This window comes from Taudactylus pleione, unplaced genomic scaffold (assembly GCF_031769625.1).
Source record: "Taudactylus pleione unplaced genomic scaffold, aTauple2 ptg000201l, whole genome shotgun sequence".
Classification (NCBI taxonomy): Eukaryota; Metazoa; Chordata; class Amphibia; order Anura; family Myobatrachidae; genus Taudactylus; species Taudactylus pleione.
In genome coordinates, this window is record NW_028284603.1 from 52,073,564 (window position 1) to 52,094,084 (window position 20,521).

Below are 20,521 nucleotides of genomic sequence, written 5' to 3' on the forward strand. Positions count from 1 at the left end.
CCACAAGCCCTGGAGTGATTTTGGCTCTATCAGAGCCAAAATCACTCCGACTGACATCACTAGTGATGTCAGTGGGGCAGGCTTCTGACGGTAGGTGTTCCCTTGGGAACGCCACCGTCTGGCAGGCACGCCCCCGGCACGCCCACCAAAGGGGGCGTGCTGTCAATCAACATCGACAGTACGCCCCCTTTGATCAGACACAACGAGCGAAGGAAAGTCCTTCGCTCGTCGCGTCTGGCGCATGCGCACGACGGAGCTCCCTCCGTCGTGCGCATGCGCAGTGCACAACATCGACCCACTTGCGAGCGGACAGCCGCTTGCGAGTGGGTCTGAATGAGGCCCTATATACATTATACACATAGAAGATTCCGCGGTGGTGAAACGTTGTATGAAAATGCCATCATGTAACCCACGATAGAGACTGTTTATTAATATTCTGCTATTAGCAATAAATACCTTTTATATTGATATTCACGTTATTGGTTGTAGTAAGTCCTTTCTTGTTGTGAGCTTCACAACTGTATATTGCTGGGGTATCCAAACCTATTGCAAATGACACATAAAACAAGGAAAAAATCAGCTCTAATTTGTATTATTTTAATAACTTATAGTTAGAATACTGTACTGTGTGAGAATGAGTTTGAGACAATATAAATCAGTCATAGAAAAATAGGGGGAATTCTGGCGTTCTCTCCGTAGTCGCCCAGCTACTATCACAATTCTGCCTACTATACGCTACACGCTCTCTATATGGGACCTCTGCTCTGGATTATACCATCGCCATCCCTTCCATCCGCTCTTAACCCCGCTGTGGAATAACCCAGAATTTGCTCCTGGTACGGATCATCATTCATTTCATTACTGGATTAAATCTAATATCCTTTTTCCATTAGATGTTGCTCCCCTGCGTACCTTTCCAGAATTTGCTGATCTTCAAACTCAAGTCTCTCTTCCTCATAAGATATTTTACCAATTCTTTCAAATCCATCACTTTTATCATACTCTTAAAAAATCATCTTGTCAGGATGCGGCCTGGGATCGGCCGCTACTCACCATTGCGCCGGCTTCCCCTAATCTTCCAGACGGTCAGACGCCAGGTTCAGTGGAGGGTGGCGCACTGAGTATTCTCCCCGGGGTCTGCTAGGTCACCCATGTGTTGCTCCGTGATTTGGTTCCTGCGGTTACCGTCATGGATGCAGCCATGTCAGTCTACATCACCTGATTAGCCCTTTACCCAATGGTAGCATTGGTTGCTGTCAGCTGACACTATCCTCCAATGGACTTCTACCTTAGGGTATTTAGTCTGACTCCAGGAACATTTAGTTGCTGTTCAACTTTACTTTCCCAGTGACTGTGATTCTGTTACATGGCTCCAGGCTTATACAATTTATTTCCATTGACTCCTTCCAGTGCTAATCAGCGTCTGACTTCTCTAGAGAATTCCTCAGTACTTGTCTGTGTGTTAAACCCCAGTGAAACAACTTCAGCACTACTCAGCGTCTGAGTTCTCCAGTGATTGCTCCGATTGAAGGTAAGCCGGGCACCGGGCACGGACAGCCGCTGGGGGGGGGGTTAGGTTTAGCATTCCGGGGGGGGGGGGGGCTTAGGGTTAGGCACCCCCCAGGGAGGTTAGGTTTAGGCTAGGGGAAGGGAGAGTTAGGCACCCCTAGGGGGGAGGTTAGGGTTAGGCACTCTCTGGGGGACTTAGGTATAGGCAGCGGGAAAGGGGGGTTACGTGTAGGCACTTAGAGGGAGGTTAGGATCAGGCACTTAGGAGGGGTTAGGGGGTAGAATAGGTTAGTCAATACTTACCTTTCGACGATCTGGATTTTCTCTGCTGCCAGGATGCCGCTGTCAGGATTTGATCCGCTGGCCATCCTGTACCAGTCCTGCATCTGGATCGCCAGCGTGAGTACTCCGTACAAAGCATCTATGTATTGACTCCTAGTGCCATTCTCCAGCACCAGCCCTGCGTCTGGATCAGCAACATGTGTACTCAGTACAGCATCTGTGTACTGACTCCTAGTGCCACTCTCATTTACCAGTTCTACACCCGGATCTCCAGAGATACTCCCTAGTGCAACCCATGCTGGAATTCCCAGTGTTCTCACATTATGAGTTCTCTACAGTGTATGAACTTTCAGTATTCTTGCATTCATTATTCTGCGTACTCATCTCCGCTCCATATCATTACATGGAGTATGCAGTTTCTCAGTTATCCCACTCTTAGTGTTATCTCCTGGTCCTTGTCACTCCCAGGTACCTGACCAGAGGGCCGCGACCTGCTCACATTGTGCGGCGAAACCCAAATCCCAATATGAGGGGGTCACTGGTGAAGACCACCAAGTGGGTTAGACTCCGCGCCTCTGGTTAGGTCTAGCCAACACCTGGGTTTGATTATATAGGAGGACCTTAGTACTGTCACTTCTCCAGTTGCTTCCTAACCACCCTAACCACCCGGCTCCCAGTCCTCCAAATGAGGAATTCCCCATGACAGATCATGACACAGCTTCAGTTACTGATAAGATACCCACAGAATCACTCTGCCAGCATCATCATAATTCCACTAAAGGTTTAATATCCACAATATATCAAAGACTTTTTTTTTATAACCAGCCCCAGAAGGAAGCCCATGAAGTGGCCTGGGAGAGTGATGTAGGTGAGACTCTGACCCCCGAGGAGTGGTCCGATATTAGAACCGAAATTGCTAAAAGTTCGATCCCGGTCTGAATCAAAGAAAATTCTTCTAAATTTTCTTATCGATGGTACTTAGGGCCTGATTCAGACCAGCTCGCGAGCGGGTCGATGTTAGGCCACTGCGCATGCGCACGCCGGAGCCGGCTCCAACATGCAAATGCGCGAGACCCGGCTAGCGACGGACGCTCCGTCGCTCCGGGTCTCGCACCAAAAGGGGGCGGCTGTCGATTTTGATCGACAGCTCGCACCATTTTGGAGGCGTGGCGTGGGGGTGGCTTCACAAAAGGAGGCGTTCCCATGCGAACGCCTGCCGTTTGTGGGCGACCCCACTGACATCACCAGTGATGTCAGTGAGAGAGCTTCCGGCACTATTAGAGCCAGAAGCTCTCTGGGGCTTGCGGCCACAAGACCCTACCACAAGGGTCTCGTCGCAAGCCCGATGGTTGCAATGGTCTTGACCATCGCGACCATCATCCTGGCCGCTCGCAATAGCTGTGTACAGCTCTGAATCAGGGCCTTATTTCCTACTCGCTTGCATTCGATAAATCCTACTTCTTCTGAACTTTGTTGGAGACTGTGCGGACAGCGAGGAACTGCATATATGGTGGTCGTGCACTCATGTTATGAGTTATAACAGCATAGGCAATACTAGTTGGGAGTTATATATTCCTATTTCAGCTGTATATTTTTTTCATGACCACCATTTTTTTACTGTAAGTTGTTCTATGTGGTTAGTCCTTTTTATATGATTATTTGCTTTCCTTGTATTTATTAAAAGTTACGTCTTATTAACATAGACAGCTATCCTGTGCCCCAAAAAAAGAGAGTACTTTTTCTTCGTTTTCTCTATCTATTTCGTTATGTCTTGTATTGACTATCATATTAGTATACAAGGATATGCTAAAGTTCATTTGAGTCTTTCAGACAACTTGTCTGGTAATTTTCATATAAATTGCCTTAATCTGTACTGTATAGTTCTTTATATGTTCTACTAAGGTAATGAAAAACCTTAAAAAAAAAAAAAAAGTATATTTATTAAAAGTATAAGAAAAAAAAGAAAGGGGGAGTTGCCCAGAGGTTTACAATCTAGCAAATATTCATCTCAGTAGTGGTAATTTGGTCATATAACAATAAAAAAGAAGACATTATATACTGACATTTTTAAATTTGGAAACCAATGCAAACAGAAGATAATCAGACCAGAGTATCAAAATCTGCAGCTCACAGAATATATAGAGGGTCTCCCAGTCACAACCCAACATTGAGGAAAATGTGCAAAATATAAATACCGTAGTTTTCCGATGCCGATATGGACACTCTAGAGTGTGACGTTGTATGAATCAATGTTGGAACAATTGTGTCTATGACACTGCAAGTGTGGTGGACTGAGGACCTGATTCAGACCCAGACGCTAAGAAGCGTTCACTCATAACTGGCCGATGTTCGCATTCTGCGCATGCGTACGCATCGCAGTGCGCAAACCAGAGCTAGAGACCGGGAAACGATCGCTCGTTGCGCATAGACTGCCCAGCAGAATGAGTGACAGGAGAAGAAGCCGTTTGTGGGTGGTGACTGGGGCTGGCTGCTAGAAACGGGGGAGTGGACATGTGAACGCAGGCGTGCCTGAGCGGCTCAATGCCGTTTCAGAGGCGTGCATAATTAACAGGCAGCGTCATTGTACACGTCACCTGGTTGTATTTCACACTGAAGTGATCGCAGTAGGGTGTAGTCAACCTCAAGCGCTGCGTTCGCTTCCGATGGTGCCCGATGTACCAATGGTTACATACACTTCCTGGAGATGAGGTGCGCAAGTGGGTGTCTTAAGACAGGCTGGTGGGCATCTGCAAACACATAGTGATCGCACGCCAAGACATAGTGGGGAGCTTATGCTATGCTGTGCGATCGCCTGCCGTGCTGTGGTGCAGGAGCCTATATCCGCCTGCATCCAACAGCGCCACTGCATCCGCCGCCAGTGTCCCCCGGACCCCGCAGTATTTAAGTGTAGTGCGGACCGCAGTAAGAGCGTCCGCACTACACAATAACAAACACACCGCTGCCATCGGCGGCTTTGTGTTTGTTATAGCAGCCTATGAAGGTCAGACAGACTCTCATTGGCTGCTGTCCACGGAGGGAGCCGGGCTAGAGCTCACTCATGAGTTCCGCCTTCCGCAGTGGGTGATGGGAGAGGCGTGTAATGACGTCTCTCCCATCGTGCAGAGCGAGAGGACAGAGGAGCTGACGGCGGCGGGCACAGGAGCGGGGATGAAGGTAAATGTAAACAAAAAATATGGTAGTTGCTCAAATCAGCTTGATGACATACCACAGGTGCTTGTAAAGGGCGGGGTTTACACTGAACACAGAAAAAAAGGATTTGCCCTCCAGCACACTGTAGAAAAATCAAAAACACTTAAATCCTACATGATAATAGAGATTCAGAGGAATTAGTTACATACATTTGCAAATATATGAATAAGCGCCAGGACAATCGTCAAGGCTCCTCTATATTGGCATCCCTAACATTAAGGGGTTCACGTCCGAGAAGCAAGGCACCCCAAAAAATTCCAGTCAAGGACCATCCCCAGGGCATCACACGAAAAGGGGAAAAAAGGTGATAGTGAAGTGTAAAGGATAGATGTGTAAGGATAGATCAATAAGTGTTAATGAAATGTGAAACATGGCGTCTTCAGATATTAATTTAAGATCAGGTCTCAGCCAATCATCCGGCTTCGACAGGGTAAAAAAATGCATGTGACTCCTGTTTCGAAACTAAGCACCAGAATCAATTTCTGTCATCTCTAGGATATATTTGGGAAAGTTACCTAAAGTTTCAAGCAGAAATTGGGGCACTTTTGGAGTTTTCATTTTTGCCCGAGTTTTAATGTCATGGCTTAGGGAAATTTTTATAAGGGTAAAAATGTATGTGACTCCTGTTTCGAAACTAAGCACCAGAATCAACTTATGTCGCCTCTGGGATGTATTTGGGAGAGACACCTAAAGTTTCAAGCAGGAATTGAGGCACTTTTGGAATTATCATTTTTGGCTAAGTTTTAAGGTTTGGAGCTTAGAGAAATTTTTATGTGGCTAAAAATTCATGTGTCTCCTGTTTCGAAACTAAGCACCAGAATCAACTTCTGTTGCCTATGGGATATATTTGGGAGAGTTACCAATACTATACGTTACACTTCACACATCACTATCACCTTTTTTCCTATTTTCGTGTGATGCCCTGGGGATGGTCCTTGGCTGGAATTTTTTGGGGTGCCTTGCTTCTCGGATGTGAACCCCTTAATGTTAGGGACGCCAGTATAGAGGAGCCTTGACGATTGGCCTGGCGCTTATTCATATATTTGCAAATGTATTTAACTGATACCTCTGAATCTCTATTATAATGTAGGATTTAAGTATTTTTGATTTTGCTACAGTGTGCTGGAGGGCAAATCCTTTTTTTCTGTATGAAGGTAAGTGTGTTTCTTGTGTGTGTGTGTTTGTCTTATATATGTAGAGGGGCCACTACATAGGGTGGACCACTACTGGGGGCACTGTATAAGCACTGCATAGGGGGGACCACTACAGGGGGCACTGCATGGAAGAGCTACTACTGGGGGCACTGTATAAGGGGCACTACTGGTGGCACTGCATAGGGGGACCACTACTGGGGGCACTGCATATGAGGGACTACTACTGGGGGTACTGTATAAGAGGGACTACTGTGGACACTGCATAGGGGACCACTACTGGGGGCACTGCATATGGGGCATTCCCAGGGGACTGTATAAGAAGCACTACTGCATAGGGGAGACCACTACTGGGGGCAATGCATAGGGGGGACTGCATATGGGGGACTACTACTGGGGGCACTGTATAAGGGGCACTACTGGGGCACTGCATAGGTGGGGACTACTACTGGGGGCACTGTATAAGGGGCATTACATAGTGGGGACTACTACTGGGTGCATTTTATAAGGGGCACTACTGGGGGCATTGCATAGGGGGACCACTACTGGGGGGGACTGTATAAGGGGAACAGCATACAGGGGGTACCACTACTGGGGACACTGCATAGGGGGGGACTACTACTGGGGACAATGCATAGGTGGGACTACTAGTTGGGGCCCCGCATAGAGGGACCACTACTGGGGGCACTGTAAATGGGGCTCTACTGGGGGCAATGTATAAGGGGCACTGCTGAGGGCACTGTATAAGGGGCACTACTGGGGGCACTGCATAGGGGGACCACTACTGGGGGCACTGCATAGGGGGTCCCAAAGCATATTCTTGCACCTGAGACCACCACTCTCTAGTTCCACCACTGAGTATTACCCCAAGAAATACAATAGTAAATAACCTTTGGATAAAGGTAACTGAAAGACCTAAAACGTTATATACTATTAATATGATGTAGTTTAGTCACAGGTGCAATCCTACATTAACACAATAACACCAACCTATCAGCAGTAAGCTTAAATCTGTTTAGTATAAAATGGACAGGAAAAAGAAGTTGCAATTGGTTGCTCAGGTTTTATTACATTTGCACCTTCGAGTAAGGCTACCAAATAACCAGCAATGACTAGACAGACATGATTGTTCATTACCACGTAGCATTATCTTTGGAATTTTTTTTGTAAATATTATATTCCACATATTGAAATATAAATGAATAGTTACAAGTATTCAAACTCTGATCCAGAAACCAATTATCTAGAGAGTTCTGAAAAAAATAGCCACTGTTCAGTAGTTTTGTCATACACAAAAACATGCTCCCCGGGCATCTTTTCACAATCACTGCGAGGAGCACTGCTAAATAATATAACGAGATTGGGAATGCCAATGTTGGTGTGTGACTTAGTATAATATAGGCATGGTGCTCCAAATGATAAGAAAAACCCTTATCCTGAGAACCCTAAGCATTACTGAGTAGAGATTCCATATCTGTGCTAATAATGGAAACTATTAAAGTGGATAGACAACAGACAAATTTCCATGGCTAGATTTTACTAATGCCTTTGCCAACCTACTAACCAAATGAGTCTTTCAGTTACATTTCATTTAGGTTCAAAATTTAGAGTAAGCAACAGAAAGTAATCAGAAATTAGCTTGTATCTGTTGAGTGCAAGTTAGACAATGAAAGTAAGTGCCAGTTTGGCTTTGCCCGAAAGCTGCTTTAAATCTAGTGGCTATATCAACGAAATCACCCCAGTGTCCACATATCGCAGGCTATTACATTTTGGCCTTAGCGTATGCTCCCTTGCTAGATAAATCTACTTACTCACCTATAGAAATAGTTGTAATAAACCCAGAATTAATTTACCACAATACGGTAAATTCATCAACCTGTATCCATAATCATGCCTCTCCATTACATGGAGCAACAAGAATAATAGGCAGTGATGAAATATGTGAGGCTGTGGTCAAGTTGGGTACAGTATTCTAAATAATGGGGTAAAACCAGCGGCTTTTATTTTCTATGAAAACAGGTACTGGTACACCAAATACGTTACTGCTACTCACCTAGAGTTACATAAGGATACAAGATGTACAGTACCTTTCATACTCTAGAGAAGCTGCATCCCAATTAACCAACCTCTGATTTTACTAGGTTTATAAAAGAGATGTTGTTCCTGGTATTGTGCTATTATACAAATTATCTCATTAACCTCAGATATTACTTTGTATACAGTATTCTGTACAATGTAAGCTTATCACTTAATTACTAAATTATGTGTGCATAATATTAGGCATACATAATGCTGCTTGTGACTTAAAGATGAAAGAAATACTGAAGACCTGCTGTTATTCTTCATTTCTATGACATAAATGAATACAAACATTGTTTTAAAATGAACAAATGATGCCAAAAACTAGACATATGTAACTATGAAAATATATTCTGAGACTACATACTGGAAGGAATATTGCAAAAGTGATTTGTGGATTCAGCAGAGTAAAAAGGTTACAATGTGCTATTCAGCTAGGAAAGTGCTGTATGCAAACTTGGTTGTGTGAAACATCTCAAACCATGGAACACACTGTGGCCCTGATTCAGAGCCGGACGCTCTGACAGAGAGCTCGCTCTGAATCAGGGCCGCCCCTCCTACTTTTTGGAGCGGCCTCCTGGCCGCTGCCATAGCTGTGGGTTACCACCCACAGCTATAGCGAGCGGCCAAAATGATGGTCGCGATGGTCAAGACCATCGCGACCATCGGGCTTGCGACGAGATCCTTGCGGTAGGGTCTCGCTGCCGCAAGCTCTGGAGTGCTTTTGGTTCTATCAGAGCCAAAAGCATTCCCACTGACATCACTAGTGATGTCAGTGGGGCCGGACCCAGACGGTAGGCGTTCCCATGGGAACGCCTCCGTCTGGGCAGCCACGCCCCTGGCACGCCCACCAAAGGGGGCGTGCTGTCACTCACCATCGACAGCACGCCCCCTTTGGTGCGAGACCCATAACGACGGCTTGGCAGTCGTTATTCGGGTCTCGCGCATGCGCACGACGGAGCCGCCTCCATCGTGCGCATGTGCACTTGGGCAACATCGACCCGCTTGTGAACGCTCACGAGCGGGTCTGAATCAGGCCCTGTGCTCGAAGGGAATGTTTATACTCCCTCATACTTTGATTATAGCCATAGCCAGGATCTTACAGTACAGCACTTTGATAACAAAGAATTAAGGCCCCTGTTTACAGTAGTATTAGGAGCAAGACCAGCTAAATGATAAAAACCTGTACCGGGACATACCATGTAACACAACAGGGTTCTTATGTTTCTGCATGCAGGGAAAACTAGGCTTGCTTTTGCATGTAGCAATACACATCGGGCAGCTTTATTTTTACACTGCAATTTACAGTTTAACTAAGGTCCTGCCCCATCTCAAATCCAATCTAATGCTGGGTACACACTGAGAGATACATTGGCCGATCAATTGATCGGCCAATATATCTGCTGCCTGTCGGCCATTGTGTACCCCCGATATGTCGGTGAACGTTGGCGTTCACCGACATATCGCATTGGCTGTGCTGCACAGCCAATGGACAGATATGTTTGCAGACATATCTGTCCATCGTCAAGTGTGTACGGGTGGTCTGCAGACCGCCCGTACACACACAGCGGCAGCCACGGGGAGGGAGAAGACACGCCTCCGGCACGCCCCCTGACCGCCGGGACCTGCGGGTAGACACAGATGATGGCCGTTCAGTGTGTATGAACGACCATCATCTGCAGATATATCTGTCAGGTGTGTACCCACCTTTACCCATTTTAAATTTCTCACTCTGCTAGGCAACATGGTTTTGCCAAGGTGCGAATCGCACCTTCCATCTGAATTTACTCCAATGAGGACTCAAATGTGCAACATTACTAATAGATTTTTATTCTAAACATTATTAAAATACTTTTATCATTTTAATATATATACAATTCCAGGAAGTACATGGACATTTTTATTTGCGGTTACTTGGATTTGTTAATAGTGCAGGATTCTGAAAATAACACAGACAACGTGTTTTCTTGTTATATGCTATAAATGCAGAGCTTATGTATAAGTAGCTTACACAAGAGTTCTACAAAATCGTGTGACACAATAGGATTAGAACTTAACTTGAAAAACAAAATCACATGAGAGGAGCAGCTTCCATTGTTCAGATTTGCACAAACACTGCATACTTACATACAGGTACTTATGTGTCAACATGTAGAACAGTGATTCCCAACCTCGGTCCTCAAGGCACACTAACAGTCCTGGTTTTAGTGATATCCATGATTGTTCACAGATGGTTAAATCAAAATAACTGAGGTACTAATTAAGTCACTTGTGCTCAAGTATGGCTATCCCTAAAACCTGGACTGCTAGTCTGCCTTGAGGACTGTGGTTGGGAACCCCTGATGTAGAAGATAAGCTGAATGTTTCTGTCTTACCAAGTCATTATTAGCACTTTCTCCAGCCAAGGAATCAACACTAAGATAGTGTATTGTTGACAGGGGTAGTCATAAAGTGCACCTCTTGACTACATCCTGAGGAGGCAGCCATTTTGTGGGTGAAACCAATATTATTGGGATCAGTTCACTAGACTACAGTGACATTGCTGAGGCCCTTCATGAGCAATTAAATCACTGCATACTCATGAATACTGGCTCAGCTCACTGTTTAGGGGGAACAGTCTCAATAAGAAGGCTCTGTCCTGCTTCCTAATCGAGGTAGTTTGGTCCTGCAAGTCAGGATGTTGGGCGATATCTTCCATTTTGCTATGCAGAATGGTAGTGTCACTGGTACACGTGGCAAATATTGGGTGTTAGGAGAGAAGAGTAAGGCCATAAGGTGAAGCCTAGTGTGTCAAAAGAGATAGGTATATAACCCACTGAATGTGGTCAGTCCCCCCTCTACCGATTCTGGCACAGCTGTCAGTGGAGGGTTTTCTTATGTTAGCCCCAGACTTCACTGGACCTCACAAAAGAGTCCCCAATAGGATTTTAACAATCCTAAGCAACACCAAATGCTTTGCAAGGACCAGTAGAGGAAAACTGTTTTTTTAAACAAGTGTGCTGACACACTTATCTGCATATAGGGGTCAATCCTATTAGGTGCCAGAGGGAAGAATTACTGTTGCAATGGTGCCACAACTCAACCAACTTGCAGGTCGATCTCACCCAACTCGCAGATTTTTGTATGCAGCCTTCTGGGGCTGCAAACAAAAATCAGCGAGTCCGGAGGTAAAATAAGTATGGCATAGAGCCACACTTTCTTGTGCCATGAGGGAACTCACAGCTAATATGATTGAGCCCATTGAGTGATACATACATTCTCCTTCATATATACATGAAATGCAGAGTTGTGCGAAGTCTAAATTGAATTGTCTAAAATCTGAATATAAAAAGTATAACCTATAATATACAGTAAAAATATTAAAATTACTAAATAGTTTTGACACAAACCACACCACTGGGTTCTCAATGTAATTGTTCCAAGCAGAATATTTAATTTTACAGTAAAGCTTTTAAAGTTCGTCATCAACAGATGATATCTTAATACTATGCTATACAACCTGGATGATTTATTATTAAGGATTTAAAAACCAGGGCAGCCTTACCATTGATAATCCCCATCTACCCACAATATACGCTACCTCAAAGTAACGGAAGAGACAAAATCATTTTGAACATGACTGCTTATTATAGAGTAATTACGGTTAGAGATATATCATTCCCTAGGCGACCTGAGCTCTTGGCTAACTTTTTTTATGTGAGATTTATATTACACTAGGTGGGATACTCGGCGTTGCTCGGGTTGAAGACTGGACCTTGAAGTATATCTGCAGCCTTCATTTTTTACATTGCAGACCAACACTGGAGACCAAGGCATATGAAAATATGCTTGGAGGAAATTAATAACTATCAGTACAGGTGCAGTGTGACAGTTGATCCTCCAACTCCTCTGTTGGAGCTCTGCCTGCCTCCCACTGGTACATATCAGCCTGTGCCTTCAAATCAGTGCAGTTTTAGGAACTGGAAGACATCCTGAGCAAACTTGGCAACATTCCAAATCAGAGTCTCCATGGCCTACTTGGTGGGCACCATGTAGACTTCCATGGCCCGGATGAACTTCAAACATAGCCAAAAACCTAATCCTGGTCAAACTACACCACCATGCCAAATTTGGTGGCACTACAGTAGGTACAAAACTTTGGCCTTGCATGTAGGACAAAACAGACAGACACACACACACTGGTCTCATAAAGAATATGAAAACTGAATTATTACTTTTCACTAAATATCGCATTGGCTCGATGAGCTCAGGGGAAGCTGCAGTGGCTGCTGGGACATCAAGAGGGTGGAGCCAGCTCCGGGTCCTGGACACTGTGGGCAGATGACAGGGAGGTCTTGCCCGCTTCGTGACAGTGTTCATATTATGCTATCCTAAAATGGTGAATCTGAACACACAGGAGAAGCGCAAAGCAGAGCTTTCTGTTCTTTAATGAATTGCACTCACCATACTAAAGTATGGTGATGCGATTCAGCCATGGAGCGGGGGCCCAAGTAGAGAAGTAATGAACTTCTCCACGGTAACCCGCTCTGTGAATTGTACCAAGCAGAGAAAGCCTAGTTTACCGCAAAACAGGACTTTTCTCTGCTCCATGGAATAGACCCCTTTCTCGATTATTATATAGATAAGGGGGAGGGGGTGAATCAGTATAACCAGTATCCTATGTGGGGCCCCCGTGAGGTCTTAATAAGGCTCTGGATACAGTAAGCTACTAAATGATTTAGAAAGAATACGGGCAAGATAGACAGAACTTTTTTTTTCCTGATGTTGAATGCTGCCTTTAGAGATCCTACAGTCACCTATTACCCAAATAAGTAACCTGTTTTTCATTTAATCCATACAGTTGTCTGGCACAAGCAATTTTAATTGAAAACATTAAACGTTCAGCTAGGCAGCTGGTTTACTGCACAGCACTGCGTTATGTAGTTTTATGAGGCCCTGCCAGAGGGCAAAGAAAGTTATGGTTACAGTCCTGTGTTATTTATTGCACAGTTTGGGGTTAAGCTTTTTCTCTCCTACTTCCTGCCCACTAAATGTACCACATATGTAAAGCATTAAATATGTTGTTTTCTGGTAGCATTTGTATAAGACTTAAAATCTGTAGTTTACCACATCTTCAGTTTATCAGTGACAGGGTGTAATTCAGCTATATAGCATGTTTACTTTAATGTCACTAAATAAATCAACAAGTATAATGCTGGCATCAAATGCTGCAAGTTTGTTTGGTGATTTTTGTCAATGTAAACAAATTTAAACTCCATTGTACAATGTATGTGCTTAATATACCTGATCAAAATCTATCAATTGGCACCATAATTTGTGCTAGTATCTCATGTGAGTATTAGAGGAGCTTTGTTGTATTTATACTGGTGTTGCTCATTTTTTCCCTTTTTTACATGTATCCATTCTTGTATGCAGGGGTAGTGTGACCAGTGCCATGGCAGAGGGCACCACAGGGCAGGAGGCGCTGTTCAGGCCTGTCAATTTTCTGTTTATTATCATTCTCACTTGTAGCTTTCACTTATTTCATTCCCAGCATCTCCTGGCCTCCCCTATCTCTTTCCTAGCCCTTTCCCATGACGCCATTCCCCTATTTTGGGTGCGTTATGTTCCTATTTGAAAAATGGGGGGGTGCCAATGCTCTTTCTGACACAGGGAACCAAAAAGTCTAGTTACGGCTCTGCTTGTATGTAGTTGGTTGTGTGTTACATTTATGCAAAATATTCAGCCAATAAAAATGATTATCTAAAAAAAATTGATTCACATTTCATTCAGTACGGCAGAAAAACAGGTCCACCTCTGACAGCCATTACCAAAGCAGAGACACTGGATGACCAAGATGAGTAGGACTGTATGAGGCCATGTCGTTCTTCTCCAACCAGTTCAGCAAAACATCTGAATGTACATGGCCAAACTGTTCACTGATCTGTCTGCATGTTAGTTATGCCAAACCACCAGTTCCCAATGTGCCTTTATTATATTCTTACTCTGACTGTCCAGCGCAGCGGACTTTGTAGCACCTTACAAATAATCGCTAATGATGACATCATGAATAAGCATTTTCCATCCACCACATAAGGGACCAGTATTTGTGATTACTGTACTTATAAACAGAGTAAAAACTATGAGTCTGATTCAGATCCGCACGCAAACGCCGATGTTTATGCAGACTGAGGTATTGTTAGCGCGACAACAGCGCTGCACGCGCAGCAATTGAATGGCAATTATGCTTGCATAGAGGATTCACTTGCAAGCTGAGTGACAGGTAGTCAGCATTTGGGGGAGGTAACAGGGTTGTGGCTAAAAAACACAGGCGTGTTGGTAACGTTTACACACAGTTTTCTGGGCATCCTTAAGTAAGCCACTGTGCCCTTGTTCTCAGCAGGAGAACCCTCTGCGTGTCTGGAGATCCGCTATGTCTGTGACAGCTTAGACTTACTCAGGAGACTGATTGCTGCCTGATCTGCGTTCAATGTATCCAATGTTTCCGGTTTTGTCCATAAGCAGCAGATGTGAGATGCTTTCAGTGGGCGTCACTAAGCACTGGACGGCGAATGAGTCATTAGCATATTTTCACAATTGAGATCTATGAGAAATTACAGCTGCGATGGCATTTGTGTGCATATCTGAATCTGGCCTTATGTGTCTGATGCACAGTTGGGTGGATCTCAGGCTTAAATACAGATTTCTAGGCATCTTGTAATGCACTCACCACCTATCTGTATGCATGGTAACCGTCATCATTATCACTTTGCACATGCCCTATACTAGGTGCAAGAGATAGGGCCGGCTTATCCCAGTTATACCTTTTCCGTAGTAACTTAGTAAGTGGAGATGCAGTTGAAATGACTCACACAGTTCAGATACGTATGATTAACTATCTATTAGGCCCAAAGTGTCTGAATCTAAAACTATGTCATTTTCACTTCTTTCTCTTTTGAATACCACAACGGTGTGAAGAGAAAGGCACGGTACACAATAAGTATACTGGTTGCAGAAGTCATCAGTACCTGCGTCTCGTTAGTGACAAAGGGGCAGCCGCTCATGGTGATCTTAATTTTTCTCAGTCCAGATTGGTTGGAATTATATGTTGTAAGGCATAGTTACTAATAGTGCAAAGAGGTGTAAGTGTGCAATAGCTTTTATCTGTCAAGAGCAAGTAAACAATTGAAGCAAATAGCTGACTGGTTGATACAGATTTTGGGGGAGATTTATCAAACCTTCTACAGAGGACAAGTGTAGGTGTTGTCCTTAGCAACCAATCACATTCTAACTATCATTTTGTACAATGTACTAGATAAAAGGATAGCTATAATCTGCTTGGTTGATATGGGCACACTTCCACTTGACCTCTTTAAAAGGTGTAGTTAGTCACTTTAGTATAGTTAGTCACTTTTTATCATTGTCTGTAAATGATACTGCAGAAGTTATAGGGGTCAATTTACTAAGCTGTGTTAGGAGACAGAGTGCAAAGTGATAAGAAAGTGATAAGGTGTCAGCCAATCAGCTCCCAACTGTCATTATTCAAACACAGCCTGTGAGATGACAGTTGGGAGCTGATTGGCTGGCACCTTATCACTTTCTTATCACTTTTCACTCTGTCTCCTAACACTGCTTAGTAAATAGACCCCTTTGTGTAGTAATTTACAGATGACTTACCAAATACATGGAGAACTGCTGGTGACACTTCAGGAATGTCATTGATCTTTTTGCTGTTTCGGTACCAATAAATCTCCACAGGTTCAGGGGGTCCAACAGCTTCACAGGTGAGATTAAATGGAGCGTTCCGAGAGACATTTAACGTCTGTGGCTGCTGAATGAAATGTGGAAGACCTGAAGAAAAAAGCAGCTAACATGAGAACGGGGTTCTATTTATACTCACAGTACTTTATAGCAAGTACTGTACATGGAAATAAATACTGCCTTTGAAAAAAATAAACCTAAATAGATAGATTTCACAACACTCATTAAAAAAAAAAATAGCAATCCAAAAGAGGTGCATACTGTACATAGTCCACACCATAAGTTGTTCCTCTTTTACATGTGGCATTAATAAAAATATAGCTCAGCTTCTATAAATTTGTGGCACTCATGACTAAAATAACTACCTTAATATTATCACTTGTCTTGTGTATCACAAAAAAAATTATAATAGTGCAAACTTTAAAAAATGTCACCAATAAATAATTATATAATTTCAATTATATAAACCAGTGGTGGGCAATAAGCAGCCCTCCAGCTGCTGTTGAACTACAAATCCCAGCATGCATTGCAACATATTTAGCACGGCAAATTAGCAAAACTGTGGCAGGGCATGCTGGGATGTGTAGGTTTACAACACATCCCGCTTATTGCCCTCCCCTAATATAAACAGTAAGTCGCAACTAGCTGTATGACAATGTATGTGTTTACTTTGATCTTCTTAACTTTACTTAGGACCTGATTCAGAGTTGTAAGCTATGCCGATGTTTTTGAAGTTGAGCAATTATCGGCTATCAGCACATAAGTCGCACTGCGCATGCGTCAAAATCCATTACGATAGTTGCAAGCAGTGACAGTTGTGGGAGGTTACGAGGCGTGCAGATAGAAATGCAGGCTCGCTGCATCCGGTTTTGGGGTGTAAAGCTGCCTGCGTCTGCAATCCCGTGCGCACAAATCATGGCTCCGGCATCTCAGTTCAGACGTCCATTCTGCGTGACCATAGGGTTACTCAGGTGGTCAATTATCGATGGAACTGCATATTAGTAAGGAGTTGCTTGGATTTGCGATGATGCCTGTGGACAAATCCTGGTGTCTACAACATTTATATATTTTTTCACAGATTCTCTGCCTAAAAAAAATTGCAAATGCAACCAAATGCAGTCACCTTGTTATTTGAGGGATGATGTCAGTGTACAGTAGGACTTGCAGGTATTAATAATACAGCGGTCTTTCATGTTGCTAAATATCTAGAAATTTTCAATAGTATGACACATGCTGATGACAACTGCATTTTTGTTTTGTATCCATATAGAGCAGAGGTTTGCAAACTCGGTTCTCAAGACACCCTAACAGTCCAGGTTTTAACGATATCCATGCTTGACCACATGTGACTTAATTAGTACATCAGTTAATTTGATTTAACCACCTGTACTCAATCATGGATATCTCTAAAACCTGAATTGTTGGGGTTCCTTGAGGACCACGTTTGGGAACCTCTGATATAGAGCATTTATAGTGCAATGAAGATGGCACCATGTATAATATGAGAATAACCAAGAGATGTCTTATTTATATACTGCTTATGCTAATAGTAAAGTGCTACAGTTAGCGTGTGAAATTACTTGCAGACTGCCATAAAACAAACAAAAATGTTTACACCAGACACATGCTCTTTGAGATGTTTAGGTGCCTATGTGTGTGATCTTACCTTCCACCTGGATGTAGATAGGATCTGAAATTAGTTCTTCATCCTCGATTTTTAATTTGCACTTGTATGTTCCATTGTCAGACCGCTGCACGTCCATAATGCTTAAACAAAAAGATTAGACCAATATAAAGAATTAATTATTTGATTCAGAGGCCTTATAGAGCTACAGAAATGTAAAATAAATTGATACATACAGAGACTGCAAAGCAAAGTAATGGTAAAAGGGACAAACCTCCTAGCTCGATTGGGACAGAGGGACTGAGCCATGAAATTGGGAGAGTTGTTTTAATCCTGTCAAAAGTTTATTTTATAAAACAAAATCATCGGAATAAGAATTACTGGGGTATCTACTTTAAGACCCAGAATGCAACCATGTTATGAAGAGCTATCTATCACATTAGTTTCCTTAGTATGCATGTCCATCTTTCTGCAATACAAGTCTGGTTACAGGTGTACGCCGGACCTGCAACTGAGTACAACTAGGGGGCTGGAACTGTGGCAGGAATGCAGATGTAGCCAAAGTATAGTAAGGGAGTGGTGTGGTTGTGTAGTCAACTAAATGGGCATCAAATAGATGCAAACCAGCAAGCTGGTGGGGTCTGACTTGTGGGTGGTACAATCCTGGATCAAGTTGTACACTGATGATGATAACTACATCTGATCGGTTGCACACATTTATGTAAACATAGGAAAACTGTAGTAGCAGTACTTCATGATTATTAACACAGTGTACAGTATATAGCCAGAGCTGGATTAAGGGGGGAACAAGGTGCCCCAGCCACCCTCTTTCAGGGGCTCCTCCTGGCTGGAGCACACTGCTGCACTGTGCAGTCCCATGCGTTTTCTAAGGGCCGGACGACGAATGAGGCAGGCTGAATGATGAGTGGGAGTGGGCCGGGCGATGAATGAGGCAGGCTGAATGATGAGTGGAGGTGGGCCGGGCGATGAATGAGGCAGGCTGAATGATGAGTGGAGGTGGGCCGGACGACGAATGAGGCAGGCTGAATGATGAGTGGAGGTGGGCCGGGCGATGAATGAGGCAGGCTGAATGATGAGTGGGAGTGTGCCGGGCAATGAATGAGACAGGCTGAATGATGAGTGGGAGTGGGCCGGGAGACGAATGAGGCAGGCTGAATGATGAGTGGGAGTGGGCCGGGCGATGAATGAGGCAGGCTGAATGATGAGTGGGAGTGGGCCGGGCGATGAATGAGGCAGGTTGAATGATGAGTGGGAGTGGGCCGGGCGATGAATGAGGCAGGCTGAATGATGAGTGGAGATGGAGCTTACAAGAGTGGGAAGGCCAGAGGTGCGGTGGCAGGCCCCCTTATTTTAAGCGTCCTGGGCCCCACAAAGGCTTAATCCGGCCCTGTATATAGCGTTTTACGGTTTGATTCATTACATTTTATCACTGAATTAATTACTGGTGTATTCATTATTTAAATTTAAAAAGGATTGGATTTTTAATCATAGACAAATAGGATTGTTACAGACAGCATCCCTGCTTTTCACATTTATCCACAAACATGTCTATATTATTATGATGCTCACTTGCATGAAGATAACATAGTAGTCATCACACCGTCTGGGATTTCAAAAGACTGGACAGAGATATGCTCTACTGGGGAGATCAGTTTTCCATTCTTCCACCACGTTATCTGTTCTCCACTGTCCAAATGAGGAAGCTCAATAGAACAGTTGAACTTGACATCTTTGTGTTCAGAGAGAGCAATAATGCCCACCGTGGGATTAAATCTGATCCTCTGAGAAGGTTGAGTTAATTGAATGTCTGGAACCAGGCTTGTTGTTAGGATCCTCTGATTGTGCTGAGCAAATGCTTCTTCTCCAAGCTCTGCTATTACAGAAGCTGAAGGTGTATACAGCCCCTCACTCTCTCCCAGTATATGATTATCTGTAGGATTTAAAAATAAGTAAATGATTAATGACAGTAGAAGTGCAAGAATGTACAGATAAACCATATGACTAACTTACTTGGGGATAAAAAGAACAATATTAAGGTATTATTAATGGAAAATATCAGAATGGTGTTCTTTTTAACATAAATAATAATGACAGTGAGAAAAAAAAAATTTTTTTACAAGTTGTATTCATTACGCAAACACATTCTATATAATACACAATATATCTAACTAATTATTCTGCAGATACCAAAGTAAATATTATTCACTTAGGTGCCTATTCACTAAGTCTTGGAGAGAGTTAAAGTGGAGAGGGATAGAGTATCAACCAATCAGCTCCTGTCTTTTTTTTAACACAGCCTGTAAAGTGACAGTTAGGAGCTGATTGGTTAGTACTTTATCTCTGTCCAATTTATCTTTCTCCAAGACTTAGTGAATAGACCCCTGCATCACTTAACTGACATGGTCGTATGGGATGCAAATGCAGCCAATTGTGCTTCAGGTGACAAGGTGCGACCGCACCACCCTGCTGTGTTTTTGAAGCAGAAATTTGTTTGAAACATGTGCAGAACGAATCTTCTCTGACACCACGGACCCTACTGTGGCCCCGGCAATGTCTGACCGGTTTTGCCAGAAAAATCGTCAGTAAAGTGGTTAAAGCGACAGAATAATACCCCTTTTCCACAAAAATTCCGGATCAGACCCGGAATTTAGCCGGCGCCGACTCGGGATATTCCCGAGTCGGCGCCTCTCACACTGGAGTTAGGTCTGCATACAACCGGCTTTCCCGGCGTGAAAGTGGACGCTTGGAGATGATGTCATCTCCAAGCGCCACTGAAGCCGGACCAATCGGCCGGCTAGCAGCGCACTCCAGGTCATCGTGACCCGGAGTGCGCTGTTTTCACAGCAGGGTTTCACGGGCTACGCCCGTGTTAAACCCTACTATTTACCTGGGTTGGATTGCCGGG

The 20,521-nt window shown here is 43.8% G+C and overlaps 1 protein-coding gene across 1 annotated transcript in view; it reads right to left on the minus strand.

Annotated features, from left to right (window-relative positions):
- MERTK (MER proto-oncogene, tyrosine kinase) overlaps positions 1 to 20,521 on the minus strand; it is a 120,289-nt gene that overhangs the window by 85,624 nt on the left and 14,144 nt on the right. Inside the window, exons 2-5 of the mRNA XM_088477379.1 lie at positions 19,186 to 19,546; positions 17,638 to 17,738; positions 15,888 to 16,061; positions 457 to 543 (exon numbers count right to left, since the gene is read on the minus strand). Of these exons, the coding sequence (XP_088333505.1) occupies positions 457 to 543; positions 15,888 to 16,061; positions 17,638 to 17,738; positions 19,186 to 19,546 (723 nt within the window). The remainder of the gene's footprint in view (positions 1 to 456; positions 544 to 15,887; positions 16,062 to 17,637; positions 17,739 to 19,185; positions 19,547 to 20,521) is intronic.